Raw genomic sequence first — 26,974 nt, forward strand, 5'->3', positions numbered from 1 at the left:
ATTGTTAATTTATGGGTATAATGTGTTCAAGTCTATTAAATCATTATTGCCCTCCAATAGCCTGCCATTCTTCCACAAAAGGCGCTGGCCTTGGGTGTGTTTCTTGATACACACACCATTTATCTTTTAAGCTTCTCATCTTACTTTGAAAAAATATTTATCAAAGTGAGCCTAAAGGTTCATTTTCCAGACCACTAGTGGGAAAGAGAAAGGTTGTAATGAAATTTGTTTTTATTTGGTATTTTTGTCACAGATTGGGAGGTACAAATTGCAAGAAAAACTAGTTTTTTAGCATGTCACCAACTCTGAGGTTCTCTGATCGATCACACCCAAACATATTTATTAACTTAAAAATATATATCATGGCAAGGTTCTTTTATGTAAGACTTGGACCGAAGCCGCCACTATCTGCGGTAATCTCACATGGAATTATTGTCACCGAGCCCTTCACGTTCCCTGAGGAACTCCTACGCTTCCCCAGTCCCCAAGGACAGCCGGCGGTCCCTCGCGGCTCCGAGGTCCCTGGGGAAGGCACTGAACGCAGGCCAAAAGAGCCGCGGCAAGAAGTGAGGACGGACGGCGCGGGTAGCACCCGAGCTTTAGTTCACGACCCCGTTATTCCACGGAAAAATGGAACATTCCGCTCCTTCCGCCCGCAGAGGGGAGGTGGGGGAACCCTTCGATCTAGTCTGGGAGAGGCGACGCGGGCGCAGCCACCGGAATCCGGGACGCCAGGAACCGCGTTACGGGAATAGCAGCCGCTCGGAGTACCGCCTCCTCGCCTTCGGGCTACAGCTGAGCCAATGCCGGAGCGCGCCGGGTATCACAGAGGCCAATCAGCTTACAGAGTCCAGGACCAAGTCCGGGGGCGGGGCGTTACGGGGCGCCGCGGGGCGGGGTCAGGGGGCGCCTTGCCCCGCAGCGGGAGGAGGGACGCGTGCCGCGTCTGCTGGAAGGTCTGGGGAGCTAGCCGGAGCTTGGGGCGAGGAGCCGACAGGCCCGCGGAGCCGCGCGGGGAAGGCCCGGGCGCAGCTGAGCTTGGGGCCGGGGCTGCTGGCCGACGGAGTCGGCCGGGCCGGGCGCCGAGTGGGACGTGCTCTGTGGAGACGCGGAGGAGCGAGTCACCGCGGCCTGAGGTGAGGAGGGGCCTTGGCCGGGTTGAAGGGCCGTGTAGCCGGAGGGTGAGGGCTGCGTGGGGGCGGCCGGGTCGGGGGACTCGAGGGGGCCGTACTTCTCCAGGAGTGGGGCGCCCCGACAGCGCGCGCCCCAAACTTCTTGTTACCCCAGCCTGGAAATCCCCACATTCCTTTCTCTCCCTGTTCCCACATCTCCGAATTTGATCTCCACAAGTTTATCACCTAGATTTCCCAACGCTAAAAAAAGCCTCACTTACACACAAACACACACACACACACACCCCTTCTTAAGCCTCTAGTTTCCAACGCCTTTCTTGACTCTACCCCTTTTGGCTACCAAGTCCCCGGTTTCCTTCGGTTCCTCTTCTATCTCCCTTAAATTCCATTAGCCCCGCACTTGACCCTTCATTTTCATCTCGGAGATTAATTTCCTTTTCATCATTGTAACGCTTCAGCATTGCTGAAAGTTACACCGTGTACTAAAAGTCTTCACTAATGCCTCTTTTCATCTTTTGATTGCTTACAGAGCCAGGCCCTAATGAACCCCACATATCACTGTATCCTAAAGGCGCCGGATTTTAAAAAAATTCTATCACCCCCTCCCCCAAGTTTAAAGATCATTCCAAGCAGCAGAGTTCTGTTTTTCAGTATTTTTTCGAACTGAAAAAGAACAAAATCTCAGCTTAAAGACAAGACCTGCCACTTTTGTTCTTCTTCCCATTTCGGTTTAATTTGTGTAGTATTGGGCATTTCAGTGATTATACTGCTTTAAAATAATTGTTAGGATGCCAGGATGAAATTCTAAAAGATTGGAGTGTTTGGTTTAGTCAGTACTGTAAACAAACCCTTTAGACTGTGTGACTGCCAGCTTCAAGTTGGAACAACTCTTAATTTGAAATTACTGACTCAGATCATCATATGAGCTATTCGCCATTATCATAATTTCTTAAATTCATGTTAATTCCTATTTGGAAGTATTTTTGCACTGTAAACTGGAATACTACAATTATAGAACCAACTTGCTATTAGGTTAAATTGTGCTTTCCAAATATTTCTCTTTGGGGACAATTTTGAATACTTGTTTTTAATCACAAGTGGAAGAAAAAATTACTGGATGGAGAAAGTGTCATAAAAGATGAATTTTGTGGTAGAATTTTTCCTTCATCCCAATTCTGTGTTATTGACTCTACGTGTTTAATTTTCTCATAGGTAATTTAGAATATACATGGCTAATTTAATACATTTTCTTACGTACTGAAAAATGTGTTCAGTTATTTATGAATTACCATATTTTCAATTTATTTAAAATTTTTCCAAGGGAATTTACATTTCAGTTAAATGTTAGGGTGGATGTCAATTGTCCTATACCCGTGAAATTGATGTTACAGTACACGCTTTATAAAGAAGGAAACTAAAGCTCAGTGTCCCTTTGAAACCTAGATCTGTAATTCCAAATCCTGCACTCGCAATCAGTCATTTTGTCATGCTAACACGTTTCTCGTGGAGGGTCCACTGCTACAATTTGGTTTGGGAAGAACTCCCCAAAATTCCTCTGCAGGGAGGGTTTTTTTCCTCCCAGAAGCTATTTGAGAGCGGCTTATTTTAATGGGACTCAGAATTCCCTGGCGCTAATACATTTGCAGTTTGGCTCTTAGAGAAGCATGGAATGTTCTCCCAGTCTTCTCCATTTCTTTGATTGCAAAGACATTTTGATCAGAGTTGAAGTTTCTACTGAGCTTTATTATTTTGCATAACAAGTACTAAGCACTTAGTTACTGTAAAAACTCAGAAAGGTGCATGAATTGTCCTTAGGACCTTCAAAGAGTTTACAGCAATTGGGTAGACATTTTGTGAAAAACAACAAGGATGCAAGGTAGTTTTAATTAAATGCAGAGTGATACAGAAGATGGTATAAATATCCAGATTAGGAAGTAATCATTTATGGGTTGAAATGATCAAAGGATTTACCAGAGGTCATCAACCTTGAAACCTGAGTAGGTGGTGGTTTAGTTGCTAAGTCCGACTCTTTCAACCCCGTGAACTGTAGCTTGCCAGGCTCTTTTGTCCAAGGGATTTTCCAGGCAAGAATACTGGAGTGGGTGAAACCTGGGTAAGATTTGGATAAAGGGAAAAATGAAAGGAGCCCATTCCAAATAGGGGTCAATGTGGAAAGGGTCAAAAATAATCCAGGTATAGTAATCATAGTAGTACAATGTGTGTGTAATCCTTATTTTGTGTCAGTCACTGTTTTGAACACTTTGCTTATATTAATTCATTTAATCTTCATAACCTTATAAAGTAGATCTTATTATTTTCCTTTAATACAGAAAGAAGCTAAGGCATAGAGAGCTTAATTAACTCATCCGGTGCCACAGGGCTATTAAGTGGTGGTTGTTATTGTTTATTTGCTAACTCGGTTTTGACTCTTTGCAGACTCGTAAACTGCAGCAAGCCAGGCTTCCCTGTCCTTCACTATCTTCTAGAGTTTGCTCAAACTCGTATCCATTGAGTCAATGATGCCATCCAACCATCTCATCCCCTGTCACCTCTTTCTCCTCTTGCCTTCAATCTTTCCTAGCCGCAGGGTCTTTTCCAGTGAGTCAGCTCTTCACATCAGGTGGCCTAAGTATTGGAGCTTCTGCTTCAGCATCAGTCCTTACAATGAATATTAAGGGTTAATTTCCTTTAGGATGGACTGGTTTGATCTCCTTACTGTCCAAGAGACTCTCAAGAGTCTTCTCCAACACCACAGTTGGAAAGGATCAATTCTTCAGTGCTCAGCCTTCTTTATGGTCCAACTCTCACATCCATATATGACTTCTGGAAAAACCATGGCTTTGACTAGATGGACCTTTGTTAACAAAGTGATGTCTTTGCTTTTTAATACACTGCCGAGGTTTGTCATGGCTTTTCTTCCAAGGAGCAAGTGTCATTTACTTTCATGTCTTCAGTCACTGTCTGTAGTGATTTTGGAGCCCAAGAAAATAAAATCCGTCACCGTTTCCACTTTTTCCCCATCTATTTGCCATGAAGTGATGGGACTGGATGCCATGGTCTTAGTTTTTGAATGTTGAGTTTTAAGCCAGCTTTTTCACTCTCACCTTCATCAGGAGGCTCTTTAGTTCCTCTTCTCTTTCTGCCATTGAAGTGATATCTTCTGAGGTATATCCAGAATTTATACCTAGACATCCTGACTTCAGAATCTGAGCTCCTAAAACTGGTAAGTATACTGCCTCTTCATATAGTATACTTGAGTGACAGCTGGAATAATATGGCCATTCCAGGAGGTCTTTTAAAACCCACTCTTAATTGTCCACTGTGTGCTTCAGAGGGCTTCCCTCTTGGCTCAGTGGTGAAGAGTCCACTTGCCAATGTAGGAGATGTGAGTTCAATCCCTGGGTCTCGAAGATCTGCTGGAGAAGGAAATGGCAACCCACTCCAGTCTGCTTGTCTGGGATATCCCATGGACAGAGGAACCTGGCAGGCTGCAGTCCATGAGGTTGCAAAAGAATCATACATGACTTGGCAGCTAAACAGCAACAGTCTGTGCTTTAAAGTATGTTAGATTCTCAGGATATAAAAAATATAAACAAATTACAATGCAAATGCTGTGGATCCTGTTAGGGAACTGTATACAAGTGCTTTGGGAGCAAAGATGTTTATGGGAGTGGGGAGGAATTCCACAGAAGAGATAATGTTTCTTCTGAGTTATAAACAATTAGTACAAAGCAGAGTTTGGGGAAAGACATTTCTAGAGTCAAGGATAGCATTTGTGGAAGCACACTCTGAAAAACATAGAGCTTGAGGGCAAAATCTGAGTAGAGGGTTTTGATTTTTCATAAGATGGACGTGAGTTTGGGTGAATTCCGGGAGATGGTGATGGACAGGGAGGCTTGGAGTGCTGCGATTCATGGGGTCGCAAAGAGTCAGACACGACTGAGCAACTGAACTGAACTGAAGAATAGATTTAAATATTAAAAAAGAGAAATTGGACAAGCACACTGAAACCAAATTTTCAAGTTCTTAAATAGCTAAAATATTGGGCATTATTATTTACCCTTTAAAAAGCTATGAGGAAAAGAGTGACAAGTTTGAAATATGTTTAGAGATATTTCACCCATCAGTAATAATATTCAGAATGAGTTGGAGGGAAGAAAGAGACCAGAAGGAGGAAGGCAGTTTGTAAGAACTGAGGTGATCAGTGCCTGAATTAGTTGGTCATGGAAGAGGGTAGAAAAGAAAAAACAAGTGGAAAAGATTATGAAAGAAGATTGAATAAGATTTGTAACTGAGAATAGCCAGAATGTAATGGGTAGGCAAGAGACAATGAGGGATCCTACTGTAGAAAATTCAAGAAGGATGTGTTTTTAGATGAGGAGTCCCTGATAGCTCAGTTGGTAAAGAATCCACTTGCAATAGTGGACACCCTGGTTTGATTCCTTGGAGAAGGGATAGGCTACCCACTCCAGTATTCTTGGGCTTCCCTTGTGGCTCAGCTGGTTAAGAATCTGCCTGCGATGCGGGAGACCTGGGTTCAATCCCTGGGTTGGAAAGATCCCCTGGAGAAGGGAAAGGCTACTACTCACTCCAGTATTCTGGCCTGGAGAATTCCATGGACTGTATGTATAGTCCATGGGGTTGCAAAGAGTCGGACAGGACTGGGTGACTTTCAGAAAGCTGATTTTTTTTTTTTAAGTGGGTGCATTTATATATTTATGTGTGTGTTGAATATGTATTTTTAGACCTATTAAACTTATTTGAGTTACAGGCAGAATATCCAAGATGATGATATATAACTGAACTTAGAAGGAAGATCTCAGAATATTTGAAATTATTTTGTGTGAAGGTAGCAGGTGAAGTCATACATTTTCAAAGAAGTTGGTATTTTAAAAGAAGAATAGATGTCAAATACTTTTGGGTACATTCATAGCCAGAAGATAAGACCTAGCAGAGAATGCTGTGAATGAGACAGTAAAGTGAATAAAGGAAAGAATTCAACCACTGATATGGTTACATAGAAACTGAGAGATATGAAAATTCAGGAAGCAGAGATAATGTGAAATGCTTCAGAATGTTTATGATATTGTTAAAATGGCCATAGTCTCTTTTTTATTCTATTTATCATATCTTAGTGCAATTTCATGAGAAATATTAGCCAATTGACATGAGTAAGAGAGCTCCATCCCTTGAAATGTGGTACATTATGGATTATTGTTTTAAAGCTGAATGTATATATATCCATAGAAGGAGCTTCATTCCTTTCAGCACAATGAATCTGTTGCCCTGTGAAAATTTGAAAATTCTGCTTGTAAATTCTCATTTGTTTTTGACCCAAATTAACTAGTTTCACCATTTGCTCTAAGATAGATTGGTTTTATCATTACTTCTGAATAATGCATTTCATATTGGTCTTCTTAGCAGTCTGTTTTTGTTTGGATGTTCTGTGGTCTGTGTTCCCCTATAGTAATAACTTGTAAAAGGCTTTCTCCAACTCTCAGGTCAAAAATATACTCTGTATTTTCTTCAGTAGTCCTACAATTTTGGTTTTGCATTTAGATCCTTAATCAATCTGGGATATATGCTCTTTGTTTTTTTGCTTGTGGAACCAGTTGTCTCAATGCTATTTGTTGAGTATTCCTCTATTTCTCCAGTGATATCAGTAGCTTTTTTTCCCATAAAATATTAAATTCTTATATACACAGAGACATACACATACACACTTGTGTCTGTTTCTGGACTTTTTGTTTCTATGCCAATGCCATGTTTTAATTACTATAACTTTATAGTATGTCTTAATAGATGTAACATCAAGTTTCTGTTTATTCTTTTTGAAAATTGGCTTCTGGCTGTTCTCTAATATTTTATGTAAAATTTTAAGTTGGTTTGTAAAGTAAACCACATTGCGAGTTAAAATTGTATTGTATTAATATGTTTGTGAAGAACTGATGTGTCTATATGTGTGTATATATAATTTTTCTTTCCATGGTGTTTAGGTCTTACTAATGAACAATTTTTAGTAAAGTTTTGTAGTTTTCTCCATAAACTTCTTGCATTGCTCTGATTTTACTGTTTTGCTTAGATATATTTTATTATTTTAAATGCTCTTGTTAATAGGATTTTGGTTTTCTATTACATTTTCTAACTGGATATTGCCAGTGTATGGGAGAGGTTTTTTTTCATTATCTTTTTGTTCAACTGTTCTGTTATGCTCTCAGTGGTCCTAGTAGTTTGTTAATTGATTCCCTTTGTTTTCATATCATCTGCAAGTTTTTCTTTTTCCATCTTTATATCTTATCAGTTTATTATTTTTTAAGTCTGCTAGAACAATGTTGAATAAATGATGACTCAAAGCATTTTGTTTGAAGCCTGACCTTAATAAATGCTTCTTTTTATCTTTAAATATAATGTTTACTATAGGTTTCTGATAAAGTACTGTGGCAGAAACAGCAAGAGCAGCACTGCTAACAGCTGTTACTGTTTATTGAGTATGAGGCAAATGGATTCTAAGCAGTCTGTGTGTGCTGACTTATTTACTCCTGACATTTCAGTAGGTGGTGGTATTATCCTCATTTTTATAGGTAGGGAAAATGAAATTTAGAGCTAATAAATAACTTGATTAAGATGTTTTACAAAAAAATAGAGGATCTAGAATTTTAATACAGGCAGTCTGATTATAGAGTCCATCCTCTTATCTATTTCATCAAGATAAATATCCATCTCTTTAAGTTTTAGTTTTCAATACTTTATTGTTATTTAAAAATCTTAAGTGAACAGTTGTTGAATAGTATGAGTTGCTTTTCAGGCATCTAGTGCAATGATTGTGGTGTTTTCTTTTTAATCTTTTAATAAATCTAGGGGATAGCATTGGCGTATTTTCTTGTGCTGAAAGATACTTGTGTTGTTTAGGCAGAATACTTCTTCAGTTCAGTCACTCAGTCATGTCCGACTCTTTGTGACCCCATGGACTGCAGCATGCCAGGTTTCCCTGTCCATCACCAACTCCCAGAGCTTACACAAACTTATATCCATGGAGTTGGTGATGCCATCCAACCATCTCATCATCTGTCATCTCCTTCTCCTCCTCCCTTCAGTCTTTCCCAGCATCAGGGTCTTTTCTAGTGAGTCAGTTCTTCAGATCAGATGGCCAAAGTGTTTGAGCTTTGGCTTTAGCATCAGTCCTTCCAATAAATATTCAGGATTGATTTCCTTTAGGATGGACTGATCTCCTTGCTGTCCAAGGAACTCATAGAGTCTTCTCCAACACCACAGTTCAAAAGCATCAATCCTTTGCTGCTCAGTTTTCTTTATTGTCCGACTCTTACATCCATACATGACTATTGGAAAAACCATGACTAGAGAGACCTTTGTCAGTAAGGTAATGTTTCTGCTTTTTAATATGCTGTCTAGATTTGTCATAGCTTTTCTTCCAAGGAGCAAGCATCCTTTAATTTCATGGCTGAGGTCACCATCAACAGTGATTTTGGAGCCCAACAAAATAAAATCTGTCACTGTTTACATTGTTTCCACATCTGTTGGCCATTAAGTGAAGGGACCAGATATGATCTTTTTTTTTGAATGTTGAGTTTTAAACCAGCTTTTCACTCTCCTCTTTCACTTTCCTCAAGAGGCTCTTAAGTTCCTCTTTGCTTTCTGCCATAAAGGTGGTGTCATCTGCTTATCTGAGGTTACTGATATTTCTTCCAGCAATCTTGATTCCAGCCAGTGCTTCATTTGTGTGGCATTTTGCATGATGTAATCCGCATATAAGTTAAATGACCAGGGTGACAGTGTACAGGCTTGACGTACTCCTTTCTCAATTTGGAACCAATTTGTTGTTCTATATCCGGTTCTAACTATTGCCTCTTGGCTTGACCTGCATACAGATTGTTCAGGAGGCAGATAAGGTGGTCTGGTATTCCCATCTCTTGAAGAATTTTTCACAATTTGTTGTGATCCACACAGACAAAGGCTTTAACATAGTCAATGAAGCAAAAATAGCTGTTTTTCTGGAATGCTCTTGCTTTTTATATGATCCAGCGGATGTTAGCAATTTGATCTCTGGTTTCTCTGCCTTTTCTAAATCCAGCTTGAACATCTGGAAGTTCTCAGTTCACGTACTGGTGAAGCCTGACTTGGAGAATTTTGAGCATTACTTTGCTAGCATGTGAGATGAGTGCAATTGAGTGGTAGTTTGAACATTCTTTGGCATTGCCTTTTTTGGGACTCGAATGAAAACTGAGCTTTTCCAGTCCTGTGGCCACTGCTGAGTTTTCCAGATTTGCTGGCATATTGAGTACGGCACTTTCACAGAATCATTTTTTAGGATTTGAAATAGCTCAACTGGAATTCCATCACTTCCACTAGCTTTGTTCATAGTGATGCGTTGTAAGGCCCACTTGACTTTGCATTCCAGGATGTCTGGCTCTAGTTGAGGTGAGTGATCACACCATCGTGGTTTCTAGGTCATTAAGATTTTTTTTTTTGTATAGTTCTGTGTATTCTCACCATCTCTTCTTAATATCTTCTGCTTCTGTTAGGTCCATACCATTTCTGTCCTTTATTATGCCCATCTTTGCATGAAATGTTCCCTTGGTATCTCTAATTCTTTTGAAGGGGATCTCTAGTCTTTCCCATTCTGTTGTTTTCCTCTATTTCTTTGCATTGATCACTAAGGAAGGCTTTCTTATCTCTCCTTGCTTTGGAACTCTGCATTCAAATGGGTATACCTTTCCTTTTCTCTTTTGCCTTTCACTTCTCTTCTTTACTCATCTTTTTGTAAGGCCTCCTCAGGCAACCATTGTGCCTTTTTGCATTTATTCTTCTTGGGGATGGTTTTGATCAACGCTTCCTATACAATGTCATGAACCTCCGTCCATAGTTCTTCAGGTGCTCTATCAGACCTAATCCCTTGAATCTATTTGTCACTTCCACTGTATAATAGTAAGGGATATGATTTAAGTCATACGTGAATGGTGTAGTGGTTTTCCCTACTTTCTTCAATTTAAGTCTGAATTTGGCAATAAGGGGTTCATGATCTGAGCTACAGTCAGCTCCTGGTCTTGTCTTTGCTCACTGTATAGAGCTTCTCCATCTTTGGCTGCAAAGAATATAATCAGTCTGATTTCGGTATTTACCATCTGGTGATGTCCATGTGTAGAGTTGTTTCTTGTGTTGTTGGAAGAGAGTGTTTGCTATGACCTGTGTCTTCTCTTGACAGAACTCTGTTAGTGTTTGCCCTGCTTCATTTTGTACTCCAAGGCCAAATTTGCCTGTTATTCCAGGTTTTTCTTGATTTTCTACTTTTGCATTCCAGTCCACTATGATGAAAAAGACATCTTTTTTTGGTGTTAGTTCTAAGAAGGTCTTTTAGGTCTTCATAGAAGGTAATGGCACCCCACTCCAGTACTCTTGCCTGGAAAATCCCATGGACAGAGGAGCCTGGTAGGCTGCAGTCCATGGGGTCGCGAAGAGTTGGACACCACTGAGCGACTTCACTTCCCCTTTTCACTTTCCTGCATTGGAGAAGGAAATGGCAACCCACTCCAGTGTTCTTGCCTAGAGAATCCCAGGGATGGCGGAGCCTGGTGGGCTGCCATCTATGGGGTCGCGCAGAGTCGGAGACGACTGAAGCGACTTAGCAGCAGCAGCAGCAGCAGAACTGTTTAACTTCAGTTTCTTCGGCATTAGTGATTGAGGCATAGACTTGGATTACTGTGATGTTGAATGGTTTGCCTTGGAAATGAACCAAGATCATTCTGTCATTTTTGAGATTGCACCCAACTACTGCATTTCAGACTCTTTTGTTGACTCTGAGGGCTACTCCATTTCTTCTAAGGGATTCTTGCCCACAGTAGTAGATATAATGGCCATCTGAATTAAATTCACCCATTCCAGTCCATTTTTGTTCACTGATTCCTAAAATGTCGATGTTCACTCTTGCCATCTCCTGTTTGATCACTATCAGTGTACCTTGATTCATGAACCGAAGATTCCAGGTTCCTATGTAATACTGTTCTTCACAGCATCGGACTTTCCTTCCATCACCAGTCGCATTCACAGTTGGGCATTGTTTTTGCTTTGGCTCCGTCTCTTCATTCTTTCTGGAGTTATTTTTCCTCTCTTCTCCAGTAGCATAATTGGGCATCTACTGACCTGGGGCATTCATCTTTCAGTGTCCTATCTTTTTGCCTTTTCATACTGTTCATGGGGTTCTCAAGGCAAGAATGCTTAAGTGGTTTGCCATTCCCTTCTCCAGTGGACCACATTTTGTCAGAACTATCCATCGTGACCCATCTGTCTTGGATGGCCCTACACGGCATGGCTCATAGTTTCATTGAGTTAGACAAGGCTGTGGTCCAAGTGATCAGTTTGGTTAGTTTTCTGTAATTGTTAGCATACAAAGAATAGTCATAATCGAGAGACTCAACACTTGGTGGTGAAAAGCAATGATCTTGCAAGATGGGAAACAAGTGAGCCTGTGATTGAACTGGCTTACCACCTTGAGAGGGCTTCCCTGGTGGTGCAGTGGTAAATAATCCACCTGCCAATGCAGGAGATGCAAGACATGCAGGTTTGAGATCCCCTGGAGAAGTAAATGGCATCCCACTCCAGTATTCTTTCCTGAAAAATTCCATGGACTGGGGAGCTTGTACTGTCCATGGGGTTGCAAAGAGTGAGACAACTGAATGACTGAGCGTGTACACGTGAACACACACACACTACATTGAGTTTCCAAATCACGTCAAAGGTAGGGGAAATCCAGGTCTAGGCTAAGCCCAGTGGATACTCTTTGAGTTGAAGATGACGACTAGGGACCCCAAGATGGGTGGAGTTCATAGAAGAGAATATTGGAGAGCTCTTGAAGTAAGAGCATTCTTGAATGCTTCAGCTCCCCCCTTCAACTATTGAGCCAAGTACTGACCAGTGGATGCATATAAGGAAACTGCTGGAACTTCCCTGGCAGTCCAATAGTTAAGACTTTGCCTTCCAGTGCCAGGGGTGCATGTTCTATACCTGGTTGGGGAGCTTAAATCCCACATGCCTCCAAGCCAAAAGCCAAGACACAATATAGAAGCAATATTGTAACAAATCTATTAACGTCTTTTTAAAAAAATGATAATGAAAGATATTTTAGATATACAAAAATTCTAAAAATTTATCACCAGTTGACCCATATTCTGAAAAGAATGTTAAAGGAGTCCTTCAAACAGAAGGGAAGTATCATATGGACATGTGGCTCTTTACAAAGAAGTTAGACACTCTGAGAATGGTAACTACGTGGGTAAATACATAAAATTTTCCTATTGTTTAAGTCTCTCTTAAAATAATTGTTCAAACAAAATATGCATGGGGAGTTTGTAACATACAAAAGTTACATTCCAAAATAGCACAAAGTCAAGAGAGGAGAAATGTATGTTTACTCTTAAGAGTTTACTTTACATGAGGTGATAACAGTATCACATGCTGAAAGATTGTGATATGTTTAAGATGTATGAAAGTGAAAATGTTAATCGCTTAATCTGTCTCTGTGATCCCGTGGAACAATGTATATTATAAACCATGAAGCAACCTCTAAAATAACAAAACAAAGAATTATAGATTATAAGTCAACCAAAGGTGACAAGTGAAAAACACACAAAAAAGCTCAGTTAACAAAAATGACAGGACTTCCTTGGTGGTCCAGTGGTTAAGACTCTGTGCTTCCACTGCAGGAAGTACAGGTTCCATCCCTGGTCAGGGAATTAAGATCCTGCATACTGCACCCTGCAGCAAAAAAAAAAAAAAAAAAAGAGAACAAAAACCAGGAAACAAATACATGCTGCTTACAAAACCAAAGCAAAACAAACACCAGCAACAAAGAAGATAGTACTCTAAATATGAAGAGATAAACAGTCTAAACATAAAGAATGGGGAAAGAGACGTCTATCAATAGTGCCAAAAAAGCCAAAATATTTACTCTGTGGCACTGTAGGTAAAAAGCTGAGATATGTCAAGAACTATCAGCTGCCACCAGAAGTTTTGAATAGGCGAAGAAGAAATCTATCTAGAGTCTCAGAAGGACTTTTGATCTCCAGAATTTTAAGAGAATAAGTTTAAGTTTGTGGTACTTTGTTACAACTGCCCTAGGAAACTAATACTTTCTTGGTGTCCGCAAAATAGAGTGTAAGCAAATGAGGCAGGATCTTGTATGTTTTGCTCCATTCTATATTCCTAGTATCTAGAATCATATTCAGCATCAGTTCAGTTCAGTCGCTCAGTCGTGTCCGACTCTTTGCGACCCCATGAATCACAGTATGCCGAGCCTCCCTGTCCATCATTTATTTGTTGAATGAATAAACTGAGTTCATTTTTGAAGCAGGTGCATAACATATACTGCTGTAATAATATACATATACTTTAATTCGGGGCTTCCCTGGTGGCTCAGTGGTACAAGAATCCTCCTGCTAATGCAGGAGACATGATTTTGATCCCTGGGTCAGGAAGATCCCCTGGAGAAGAGAATGGCAACCCATTCCAGTATTCTTGCCTGGGAAATCCCATGGACAGAGGAGCCTGATGAGGTGGCAGAGTTGGACATGGCTTAGTGACTAAACATCTTCATTGACTATGCTAAAGCCTTTGACTGTGTGGATCACAACAAACTGGAAAAGTCTTCAAGAGATGGGAATACTGGACCACCTTACCTGCCTCATGAGAAATCTGTATGCAGGTTAAGAAGCAACAGTTAGAACCAGACATGGAACAACGAACAGGTTCCAAATTGTGATGGGAGTACATCCAGGCTGTATATTGTCACCCTGCTTTTTAACTTATATGCAGAGTACTTCATGCAAAATTCTGGACCGGATGAAGCACCAGCTGAAATCAAGATTGCCAGGAGAAATATCAATAACCTCAGATATGCAGATGACACCACCCCTTATGGCAGAAAGCAAAGAAGAACTAAAGAGCCTCTTTATGAAAGTGAAAGAAGAGAGTGAAAAAGTTGGCTTAAAGCAAGCTCAGCATCAAAAAATGAAGATCATGGCATCCAGTGCCATCACTTCATGGCAAATAGATGTGGAAACAATGGAAACAGTTATTTTCTTGAGCTCCAAAATCACTACATATGGTGACCTCAGCCATGAAATTAAGACACTTACTCCTAGGAAGAAAAGCTATGACAAACCTAGACAGCATATTAGAAAGTAGAGACATTACTTTACTGACAAAGGTCTAGTCATGGTTTTTCCAGTAGTCATGTATGGATGTGAGAGTTGGACCATAAAGAAAGCTGAGTGCCGAAGGATTGATGGCTTTTGAACTGTGGTGTTGGAGGATTCTTCAGTGTCCTTTGGACAGCAAGGAGATCCAACCAGTCAATCCTAAAGGAAATCAATCCTAAATATTCATTGAAAGGACTGATGCTGAAGCTGAAGCTCCAATAATTTGGGCACCTGATGTGAAGAACTGAATCACTGGAAAAGACCCTGATGCTGGGAAAGATTGAAGGAAGGAGGAGAAGGGGACGACAGACGATGAGATGGTTGGATGGCATCACCAACTCGATGGACATGAGTTTTGAGTAAGCTCTGAGGGTTGGTGATGGACAGGGAAACCTGGCTTGCTGCAGTCCATGGGGTCAGAAAGAGTCAGACGTGACTGAGCGACAACTAAACTGAACCATTCTGTCGGTTTTAAAACAGGATAAGCCCTCAAATCAAAAAAGCAAGAGAATTCGAGAAAAACATCTACTTGTGCTTTATTGATTAAGCCGAAGCCTTTAACTCTGTGGATCACAACAAACTGTGGAAAATTCTTCAAGAGATGGGAATACGAGACCACTTACCTTCCTCCTGAGAAATCTGTATGTAGGTCAAGAAGCAATAGTTAGAACCCGACATAGAACAATGAACTGGGACTTCTTGTTTCAGAGTTTTGTTATGAGACTATAGTGCATAAATAGAAAGATTGCCCTTTTTCAAAACTATAGAGAACCTCTCTACAGTGTGAACAAGGTACTTGCTAGGGTAGTGGGTCAAGATGACATGACCACATAGTACTCTGCATGCAAACTCAGTTGCTGTGGTGTCCGACTCTTTGTGACCCTGTGTATTATAGCCCAGAGGCTTCTCTGTCCATGGGATTATCCAGGCAAGAATACTGGAGTGGGTTGCCATTTCCTCCTCCAGAGCATCTTCCCAGCCCAGGGATTGAACCCATGTCTCCCACACTGGCAGGCAGATTCTTTGCCACTGAGCCACCTGGGAATCCCCTCATAGTACTCTACCAACATGCTCATATATATGTATTTTTTGTTCTGTTGCTTTGATGAACAGTTGAATGACATGGTAGATTTTTCTATTCTAGGACTATTCAAAGTTGGGAAGTGAAGGAGTAAAACAGGTAGAAAAAAGGGATCCTGCAACTAGTTCTTTTTTATAGCTTTACCTGAGACAGTCTAAAGAGTTCACTATGAAATTGCTTTGTTATAGATTGACTATTACCTGGTTAGGGAATATAAAAGTGCAGTTAGTATTAATATTTCATAAAATAATACTGTGTTTCATGTGTAGTACTGTGAAGTTCTCATCAAGAAGTTAGTAGTTTTATCTGGGAGAGATAAAACTTCCCAGTTTTAAAAAACACATTAAGTGGTTTTTAATTTAAATTTTATTTACTTTCTAGTACTGAAGCCACAGGGTACTAAGTTGGAAAGGTACAAAGACTGTACTGTATAGAGGTTCCCTCCCAGTCTAGTGTCTCAAACAGCCCGTGGCAGCTAGTATTTGAATTTTTATCCTTCCTGAGATATGTTATGCACATATTTAAATTAGTATGTGTTTTGTCTTTTTTGCTGTGTCTTTGTCCATGAATAATAAATACACTGTTTATACTTTAGCAGTGTATTTTAGATACACTTCTATCTGTGCACTTCTATATCTGTACATTTTTTATGACTACAGCATACTATATTTGTATATGTCATAGTGTACCTAGTCCCTTATTCACAAACATTTAGGTTGCTCCTGCCTTTTACTGTTAAATTGAATGCTTTAGTGAATAACTTTGTATATGTGTTGTTTTGCTTATATCCATAGGATACTGTAGTAGAAGTAAAATAATTAGATTCAAACATGTGTACTTTAATTTTGATTGATAGAGCAACACTGGCCATACACCTTGTGTAGGTAGGGTTTTTGTTTTTAACTGAGGTCTAATGTACAAACAATGAAATTCATAATTTTAGGTGTAGGATGTGAGGGGAAGGCTATGCTAGTTTACACTGTAACTATCAGTGTATAAGAATGCTTTTATGTCATATTTCACAACACTTAATTACTTTTTAGTTTTTAATTTTTTTGCCAGTACTCAAGGTGAGAATATTGCAGTAATTTTGTTTGTTTACTGTTTTTACGAAATACAACTTATACACAATGAAGTCCGCACACAGTGAAGCCCACAGATCATAGAATAGAGCCCATGGCCACTAACCCAGCGCGTCCTCTCTGCCCTTGCACTGCCCTCCCCACAGAAGTGACCACTGTCAGGACCTAGCCCCTTAGATTTAAGGTAGCCTGTTTTTGAACTTAATATAAAGGAAATCATATAGACCCTACTTTTATTGCATTTGGATTCTTCTGTATTATATGTGAAATTTAGTTATGTTTCTGTGAGTACCTTTAATTTATCCTTTTTCATTGCTGTGATTTAGTTAGTTGAATATACTGCAATTTATTCTACTGCTTGTGGATTTTTGGTTTGGTTCCTTCTACTTTTCAACTTTTATGAATACAACTTCTGTGAAAATTCTTGTACATTTCTTGAAGAAATTTAGCACTCATTTCTTTTGCCTGGACATGTTTTCTGCATAGGTTTTGTTTGTTTTTAATTGAGGTCAATTTATAAACAATAAAATTCACTAACTTTTAGTGTACAGTTATTTAGAAAGCAATTTCCCTTGGGTCTCTTGAATTTCTGCATGTCTTATGAGCAATAGCTCTAACTGCCTTTTCTTCCAGACTTATCTTTTCAAGGATATTGAAAGACAGAAATGGTATCTCTTCATAAAGCAAAGAGCAGGTGTCTGACAGCCGTGGAAAACAGATGCCATGTTTCCCTCCAAAGTAGAGGGCAGGTGTACTTGTGTGTGTGTGTTAGTTGCTCAGCCGTGTCTGACTCTCGGCAACCCCATGGACTGTAGCCTGCCAGACTTCTCCATCCATGGGATTTTCCATGCAAGAATACTGGAGTGGGTTGCCATTTCCTTCTCCAGCAGGTGTGCTTCCTGCCATTTTAAAAGATTCAGGTTTCCAATAAGCTTAGTCTTCCTCTCCTGGAACACAACCCTCTGCGTGTACAGGTGTTCCATGACACTTTTCACAGTGTTCTGTGAATTGGGGTTTGGGCAACTGGCACAGGAAAATGCTGTTAATTCTGACTGGTGTTCCTGGTATGGGTAATAAAATCGTATGTAGCTGACTCAAGAGTCTCGTGTCTTCTGCCAGTGTCCATGGAACTAGCAGGTTAACTTGTAAGCAGGATCAAATCTCAGAGCCTTCACAATTCTTGACACAATTTGGTAAATTTTGACAAATGTATAAAGTCTTATCACCACCGTAGTCAATTCATAGCACATTTCTGTCCCCACAAGCTCCTTTGTGCCCCTTTATATCTATTCCCCTTTCTCTAGTTTTGCCATTTGTTGAATTTCTCATACATAGAATTTTACATTATATCAGTTCAGTTCACTTGCTTACTCATGTCCAACTCTTTGTGACCCCATGGACTGCAGCACGCCAGGCCTCTCTGTGCATCACCAACTTCCGGAGTTGACTCAAACTCATGTCAGTTGTGTCGGTGATGCCATCCAACCATCTGATCCTCTGTCATCCCCTTCTCCTGCCCTCAATCTTTCTCAGCATCAGGGTCTTTTCGAATGAGTCAGTTCTTGGCATCAGGTGGCCAAAGTACTGGAGTTTCAGCTTCAGCATCAGTCCTTCCAATGACTGTTCAGTACTTATTTCCTGTAGGATGGGCTGGTTTGATCTCCTTGCAGTCCAAGGGACTCCAAAGACTCTTCTTCAACACCACAGTTCAAAAGCATTACTTCTTTGGCACTCAGCTTTCTTTATAGTCCAACTCACACATCCATACATGACTACTGAAAAAACCATAGCCTTGACTAGATGGACCTTTGTTGGCAAAGTAATGTCTCTGCTTTTTACTATGCCATCTAGGTTTGTCATAGCTTTTCTTCCAAGGAGCAAGCGTCTTTTAATTTCATGGCTGCAGTCACCATCTGCAGTGATTTTGGAGCCCCCCAAAATAAACATCTGTCACTGTTTCCACATCTGTTTGCCATGAAGTGATGGGACTGGATGCCATGATCGTAATTTTCTGAATGTTGAGCTTTAAGCCAACTTTTTCACTCTCCTTTTCCACTTTCATCAAGAGGCTCTTTAGTTCTTCTTTGCTTTCTGTCATAAAGGTGGTGTCATCTGTATATCTGAAGTTATTGATATTTTTCCTGGCAATCTTGATCCCAGCTTGTACTTCATCCAGCCCAGCGTTTCTCATGATGTACTCTGCATATAAGTTAAATAAGCAGGGTGACAATATATAGCCTTGATGTACTCCTTTCCCTATTTGGAATATAGCCTGTTTTGTATGGCTTGTTTCATTCAACATAGTGCTTTTGAGATTTGTTCATGCTCTTGCCTGTATCACTAGTTCGTCCCCTTTTATTGCTGAGTAGTATTCTATTGTATGGATATACTACTGTTTGAATATTTGTTTATCCTTTCACCAGTTGATTGACATTTGGATTGTTTCTAGTTTGGGGCTATTATAAGCAAAACTGCTGTAGGTTTGGATATAAGTCTTCATGTGGACATTTATTTTTATTTCTCTTGGATACATTATTAGGAGTGGAAATGCTAAGTCTTATGATGTGCTTTTAATTCTTAAAGAACTGCCAAATTGTTTTCCAAAGTGTTTGTATCATCTTACATTCCTGTCTGGCTTGTTTTAATTTGTATCTCATTATGAGTGAGATTGAAAGTATCATTTCATATGTTTGAGTTACTTGTGTTTCCTTCTCTATAAATTGCCTGTTTGGCTCATCTTGCATGTTTTCTTCTAAACAGGGAAGGTGAGGTGTTGGAATTTTTGTAATGATTTGTAGGCATTCTTCATATATTGGGATAATTTTGGTCAGGCTATGAATTACAAGCTTCTTTTTTCTTATTTGGCTATTATCTTTTGAACTTGCCAATGGAGAGGTTTTGCCATGTAGAAATTTGTCTCTCTGAACTCTTGAGTCTCACAGAGTATTTACTAGCAATGTAAGACTTCATAATATAGAAACAGGATTGCTCTTTTAATTGACCTTAAAGTATAAATTGGGCTTCCCTGGTGGCTTAGTCAGTAAAGAACATGCCTGCAGTGCAGACCTGGGTTTAATCCCTGGGTCCAGAAGATCCCCTGGAGAAGGAAATGGCAACCTACTCCAGTATTCTTGCCTGGGAAATCTCATGGACACAGCAGCCTGGTGGGCTCCAGTCCATGGGGTCACAAGAGTTGGACATGACTTAGTGACTAAAACCACCAAAGTATAAAGTATGTTTCCCAGCTGTATTTTATGTAGCCATAACATTAGGGGGAATAAAGAAAAATATTCTGAAGAGTTCAGTTTGTTTTCTGCATTCTCACAAGAATTTTACCACCTTTTAGAAAACAACTATACAATGGAAACAAAAGAGCTTTAGAACTTGTGTCTTTATTATGCATAGTAAGAGTAAAAATATTTAAAATAATATTGCATGTGTCTTTTACAGAAATATCTATGCAAGATGTTCACATTGCAAACTTGGATAGTGCAAGCCTTGTTTATTTTCTTCACCACTGAATCTATAGGTAAGGTTCATGAGATATCCTACCTCCCAATCCCACAAATTAGGTTTGTGTATTGCTGAATAATTATATAATTATGCTTACATATTTATTCTTTAGGATCATTATTGAAAGAACGATGTTGCCTTAAAAATGGACTCAAGTTAAAATGCTCTTGACAAATTATAATTTGTATAATTTGAGTTGAAGCAGTCAGTAATCTTAAATCTTGTTCAGCTGTACTAATAGTAAGTTTAATATTGAGAAGGAAAAAAGAGGATTTTGTTTATTTTTTTAAATAAAGAAACAGAATCAGGTTTGTTAACTTTTAGCACTTCACTCCTTAATAGCCAAAGATGTCACTGAGCAGCAGTGAGATTGTGATATCAGAAGAAAGATCACTTAGAGCAATACTGCTCCAACTGGTCCACAGCCTGAGAACTGGTTATTATTGGTCCATAATGAGTTGAGTACAGAAATTAAGAATAAAGGTTTAGAAACACTTTTAACAATTTGACATAGCCATGATATCTATGGCTATGTGATCAATGGACTTGCCTCATCAAACATAATATAAAACAAAAGTGTATGTCTGTAAAGGATTGGGTGAAGAAAACCTAAACTGATCCTTCACCCCAGATAATTTGAGAAGCATTGCTCTAAGTCAAACCCTCTTCAAATTCAAGAATGCAGCCTCTTTTTAAACACTGGAAATGATACAAACCTTAAGGTAAAATTTTTTCTCATTTAAAAGTCTTTCCTTAGTCTTAAACCCAAATTTTCTTCCTTGTAACTTTTCTCATTAATCTTAAAAATGCTTCTATTGTAGGTCCACTTTCCTTTTCCACTGTTCAAGTCTTCAAGTATTGAAGGAATGCTTTCTAACCTCTCTCTTGCCCAAATTAAATTTACCTAGTTATCCTAATTATTCTTTGTAGGACTTGACTTCCAGTCTGTATGCACTGATTACCCTCCTGACTCTTCCCTTGATTTTCCATATCATATTTAACATATAATACCATCCCACTTAATTCTAGTTAACAACAATGAAACTTTAGCCATCACTTAATCTGTGTCTCGGTTTCATGATCTGTAAGATGGGGATAGTAATGTCTCTAACTTCTAGGGTTATTGTGAGATTTAAATGAGTTGATACACAGAAGGCATTTGAGCAGTACCTGGCCCATAGTATGCTTTATAAAAAGGAATGTAATAATATATTTATTATTAAGGTTTGAATAAAATGCACTTAAGGAAAAAATATATCAGAACTCGACATATTCTGAGTATAGTGATTTTATTATTTACTTTTGAAGGATCATTTTTATTAAAGCAGCATAATTTTTTGCCAGTTAAGATACACTGTAGTTTTATGTTAAGCCATCTACCAGTCACTGAAAATTCTCAGATTGTTTTCACGTCAATTACTTTTAAGCCATTTCCCCTTCACTCTATATTTATTTATCAACCTAAATAGAAGATGATTTTGCCAAATTTATTAGCCTATCAGTCTAGTCCTTAAGCATAATTTTGAATCCTGACATTATCCAAATTGTGGGCAATCCATTATAATCTTTTGCTGATTTGATAAGTGTGTGTGTCTGTTTTTCCCCTACGTTGTTGATAAAAAGGTTGAAAATAACAGGACTATATTATCTGTTGCTGCCAGACAGATTACTCTAAAGCTTCATGCCTTAAAATGGCATTACTTATTATTTCTCATGGTTTATGTGTGACAGGCTCAGTCAGACACACAGATTCTTCTTTTCTCTGTGATATTTGGGCCCTCAGCTAGAATATTCAGAGATGAGGAGCTGGAGTCATCTGAAGTCTCTTTCACTTATTATGTCTGGTGTTGATGCTGGCTGTAGATTCAGGGCTTTGGGGCTCTTGGCTACAACACCACATGTGGTCTGTCCTTGCGGCCTTGGCTTCCTTACATGTGGCTGGGTTCCATGGCAAATGTCGCAAGAGAAAAAGAGAGCTAGTCAGTAGTTGCATTTTTTTATGATCTAGCTTTGGAAGTCACTTAGCACACTCTGTTGGCTGGGGCAGGCATAAGCACCCTTAAAGATCTGAGAGCAAAAGGGAAACCTAGATCCCATTTCTTTGGAGGAGTATTAGTCACTTTGTAAGATGAGCATGTTGAATGGGATACATTTATAAGTATGACCTTTGGAAAGTACAGTCTGCCCCAAGGTTTGAGGGGAGGCACTTCAGCATACTCCTTTAGCTTCCCTCTCATTGACTTATTTTAGTCAGTGATTTTTTTTATATGTAGGTAATCAATCAAGTGAAAATGTTTTAGTTTGAAGTTACAAAATATCTGTTTTTATAGATCAAGAGTAGTAAAAAAATCAGCCTAGTAACCCTGTAAAAGTAGGTTTCATTTGGCACAGGATGGTTTCAGTGAGCCTGTGCTTCATTTCGAAAACTGGAACATTTGCCTGTTTCTAGTATTTCTTATTCTGTGTGATAAAAAACTGTTATTTAGTCTCTGGCTATATCTCATGTTCTTTAGTACTCTGAAGTATATTTCCTAGGTAAGGTTCCTTCTCATTATTAAAGAGAAAGTCAAACAGGAATGATTTTACCAAGGAACAAAGTGCAATTGGAGGAGTTTTAAGGACTTGCTCATTGTCACAGGGTAACTTACTAGTCTGTCACAGGATGGACATTGAAGGAGCTTGTGCGCTAGGACTTGCCACAGCCATGCATCAGTAATGGAAGGCCACTCAGACAGGCTGCAGCATAAGCTTTGAAATAAACATTTTAACTCTGGGCCTTATGAGCTTAATGACAGATATGGAATAAGAAGTTAATTGTTTAGTTTTTAAAAGTACTTTTATCCTTTGTGCAGTCTAGCCTGGGACCAAGTTGAGAATTGGAAGAATCTGTTTGATATTTGAGATTTACTCCATAGAAGTATCTCAGCGTTCTTTATAAAATAAACAATTGAAGTAAATTCTCTCTAAGGTTTTTGTCAGTTTTTTGATTCTCTGGTTCTATACATCTTTTACCTTAACTGCTAGAACCAGTCACCTCTGAGAGGCCTTTCCAGAGTCAGTGTGACTAAATTACTTGTCTCTGGATAGTGGTAGTAATGATGATTTGTTGTTGTTTAGTCGCTAAGTCATATCCGACTCTTTTGCAACGCCAGGGACGGTAGCCCACCAGGCTCTTCTGTCCATGGGATTTCCTGGGCAAGAATACTAGGGGTTGCCATTTCCTTCTCCAGGGGATCCTCCCGACCCAGGGAGCAAAGCTGCATCTCCTGCACTGGCAGGTAGATTCTTCACCACTGAGACAGCAGGGAAGCCAAGCAGTGGTGACAGGCTGCCATTTACTGGAGGCCTTTTGAAGACCAGGCACTGTAGTAGGTTCTTTCCATAACTAATATCTGATCTCAGTAAACTCTCAAGATAGCCATTATTATCTTCATTTTCCAAGTGAATAAATTAAAGCTGTTAGAATTTCAAATTCCATTGGCAAATGAGATTCACTCAAGAAAACTGCCTTAAGTTTCTAGATAGTGAGAATAGAGAAGGAGCATAGAATCATGTCAGGTATTGAGCATTTTATCTTGATGGTAATAGGTAGGCACTAAATAATTTAAAATAGGTAAATGGCATAATCATTTTTGAACAGTTAACTTTGGGAGCTGTATGTTTAAGATAAACTAGAAGGAGGTCAGATTGTGGTGTAATACGATAGCCTGAGTGCCAGCAGCCAAAATAGGGTTGATGAGAAGAGGTTGCTATACATACTAAGAATATAGAAACAAAAAGACCCAGGGAGTGTGGGAGGGGGCTAATTAGAGAGTGAGGACTGCAAGGTTATCTGGCCTAGGCGACCGGATGGGAGTAGTGTCTCAGCAGCAATAAAGTGAGAAGAAGAAAAAATAAGTTTGGAAGGGACTGTGATACATAGTCTATGCCTGACCAGTAATACTGAAGAAGCTGAAGTTGAACAGTTCTATGAAGACCTACAAGACCTTCTAGAACTAACACCAGAAAAAGATGCCCTTTTCATTATAGGGGACTAGAATGCAAAAGGAGGAAGTCAAGAAACACCTGGAGTAACAGGCAAATTTGGCCTTGCAGTACAGAATGAAGCAGGGCAAAGGCTAACAGTTTTGCCAAGAGAACGCCCTGATCATAGCAAACACCCTCTTCTAACAACACAAGAGAAGACTCTACACATGGACATCACCAGATGGGTCAATAGTGAAATCAGATTGATTATATTCTTTGCAGCCAAACATGGAGAAGCTCTATACAGTCAGCAAAAACAAGACTGGGAGCTGACTGTGGCTAAGATCATGAACTCCTTATTGTCCAATTCAGACTTAAATTGAAGAAAATATGGAACACCACTAGACCCTTCAGGTATGACCTAAATCAAATCCCTTAAGATTATACAGTGGAAGTGACAAATAGATTCAAGGGATTAGATCTGATAGAGTGCCTGATGAACTATGGATGGAGGTTCATGACATGGTACAGAAGGCATTGATCAAGACTATCCCCAAGAAAAAGAAATGCAAAAAGGCAAAATGGTTGTCTGAAGAGGCCTTACAAACAGGTATGAAAAGAAGAGAAGTGAAAGGCAAAGGAGGAAAGGAAAGATATACCCATTTGAATGCAGAGTTTCAAAGAATATCAAGGAGAGATAAGAAAGCCTTCCTCAGTGATCAATGCAAAGAAATACAGGAAAACAATAGAATGAAAAAGACTAGAGATTTCTTCAAAAAAATTAGAGATACTAAGGAAATTTTCAGGCAAAGATGGGCACAATAAAGGACAGAAATGGTATGGACCTAACAGAAGTAGAAGATACTAAGAAGAGGTGGCAAGAACACACAGAAGAACTGTACAAAAAAGATCTTCACGACCCAGATAATCATGATGATGCAATCACTCACTTAGAGCCAGACATCCTGAAATGCGAAGTCAAGTGGGCCTTAGGAAGCATCACTACAAACAAAGCTAGTGGAGGTGACAGAATTCCAGTTGAGCTATTTCAAATCCTGAAAGATGATGCTGTGAAAGTGCTGCACTCTATATGCCAGCAAATTTGGAAAACTCAGCAGTGGCCACAGGACTGGAAAAGGTCAGTTTTCATTCCAGTCCCAAAGAAAGGCAATGCCAAAGAATGCTCAAACTACTGCACAATTGCACTCATCTCACATGTTAGCAAAGTAATGCTCAAAATTCTCCAAGCCAGGCTTCACCATTTGGAACTGAGAACTTCCAAATGTTCAAGCTGGATTTAGAAAAGGCAGAGGAACCAGAGATCAGATTGCCAGCATCTGCTGGATCATTGAAAAGGCAAGAGAGTTTCAGAAAAACATTTATTTCTGCTTTATTGACTATGCCAAAGCCTTTGACTATGTGGATCACAACAAATTGTGAAAAATTCTTCAAGAGAAGGGTATACCAAACCACCTAACCTGCCTCCTGACCAATCTGTATGCAGGTCAAGAAGCAACAGTCAGAACTGGACATGGACAACAGACTGGTTACAGATCGGGAAAGGAGTACGTCAGGGCTGTATACTGTCACCCTGCTTAGGCTGGATGAAGCACAAGCTAGAATCAAGATTGCCAGGAGAAATACCAATAATCTCAGATACTGCAGAAAATGAAGAGGAACTAAAGAGCCTCTTGATGAAAGTGAAAGAGGAGAGTGAAGAAGTTGTCTTAAAGCTCAACATTCAGAAAACTAAGATCATGGCATCCGGTTCCATCACTTCAGGGCAAATAGATGGGGAAACAGTGGAAACAGTGACAGACTTTCTTTTCAGGGGCTCCAAAATCACTACAATGGTGACTGCAGCCATGAAATTAAAAGATGCTTGCTCCTTGGAAGAAAAGCTATGACCAACCTAGACAGCTTATTAATAAGCAGAGACGTTACTTTGCCAACAAAGATCCATCTAGTCAAAGCTGTGGTTTTTCCAGTATTCATGTATGGATATGAGAGTTGGACTATAAAGAAAGCTGAGTGCCAAAGAATTGATGCTTTTGAACTGTGGTGTTGGAGAAGACTCTTGAGAGTCCCATGAACTGCAAGGAGATCCAACCAGTCCATCCAAAAGGAAATCAGGCCTCAGTATTCATTGGAAGGAATGATGCTGAAGCTGAAACTCCAGTACTTTGGCCACCTGATGCCAAGAACTGACTCATTTGAAAAGACCCTGATGCTGAGAAAGATTGAGGGCAGGAGAAGGGGATGACAGAGGATCAGATGGTTGGATGGCATCACCAACACAACTGACATGAGTTTGAGTCAACTCCGGAAGTTGGTGATGCACAGGGAGGCCTGGCGTGCTGCAGTCCATGGGGTCACAAAGAGTTGGACATGACTGAGTGACTGAACTGAACTATGATACATATAATTTTAGACATGTTCATTTTAAAGTACTTAGGAAATATCTTGTAAGCCACTGAAAACAGGAAATTAGAGTCAGAAAGAGGGGTTTATATGTCATCAACATGGAGTAGGTCATAGGAATTAATTTTTTTATATAATTTGGTTCTTTGTTTTTTAATATGAGATTATATCCCATATACTTATTGTTAAAACCAGTGTATTTGGTCATATTATTTTACTCTTCCTGTTTTTATTTTGCTACACCCTTGCTCTTTACTTTTTGTCTGATTTTGATGTATGAACAACATATACTGTCTTTGCATGCCCCCATCTGCACCCTCAAAGCATTCAGGGCTGGTGAGAAGCAGAGATCATTGCCTGTCTTCTGGTGGGTCTATTTAGTGTGAGTTGAAAAACAGAATTGGTGGCAGAGCAAATATGAATCCCCCTGCAGGCAAACTTATTTCCTAAAGCAAGGTAGAATGTTATAAAAAGGGCTGAAATTTGCATAGGTTTTTTTTCTTTTTTTTGGTAAAATCCAGTTCCATCTGCCACGTAATTGATATAATTATTTTCAAATTTAGACATTAA

General features: G+C 39.6%; 1 protein-coding gene across 1 annotated transcript in view; it reads left to right on the forward strand.

The window, feature by feature from the left end:
* The first annotated feature begins 892 nt into the window (after window positions 1-892).
* IL6ST (interleukin 6 cytokine family signal transducer) overlaps window positions 893-26,974 on the forward strand; it is a 61,032-nt gene continuing 34,950 nt past the window's right edge. Inside the window, exons 1-2 of the mRNA XM_025270519.3 lie at window positions 893-1,136; window positions 19,955-20,033. Coding sequence (XP_025126304.1) covers window positions 19,970-20,033 — 64 coding nt within the window. The 5' untranslated portion in view covers window positions 893-1,136; window positions 19,955-19,969. The remainder of the gene's footprint in view (window positions 1,137-19,954; window positions 20,034-26,974) is intronic.

Source organism: Bubalus bubalis, chromosome 19 (genome assembly GCF_019923935.1).
Source record: "Bubalus bubalis isolate 160015118507 breed Murrah chromosome 19, NDDB_SH_1, whole genome shotgun sequence".
In the NCBI taxonomy this organism is placed as follows: domain Eukaryota; kingdom Metazoa; phylum Chordata; class Mammalia; order Artiodactyla; family Bovidae; genus Bubalus; species Bubalus bubalis.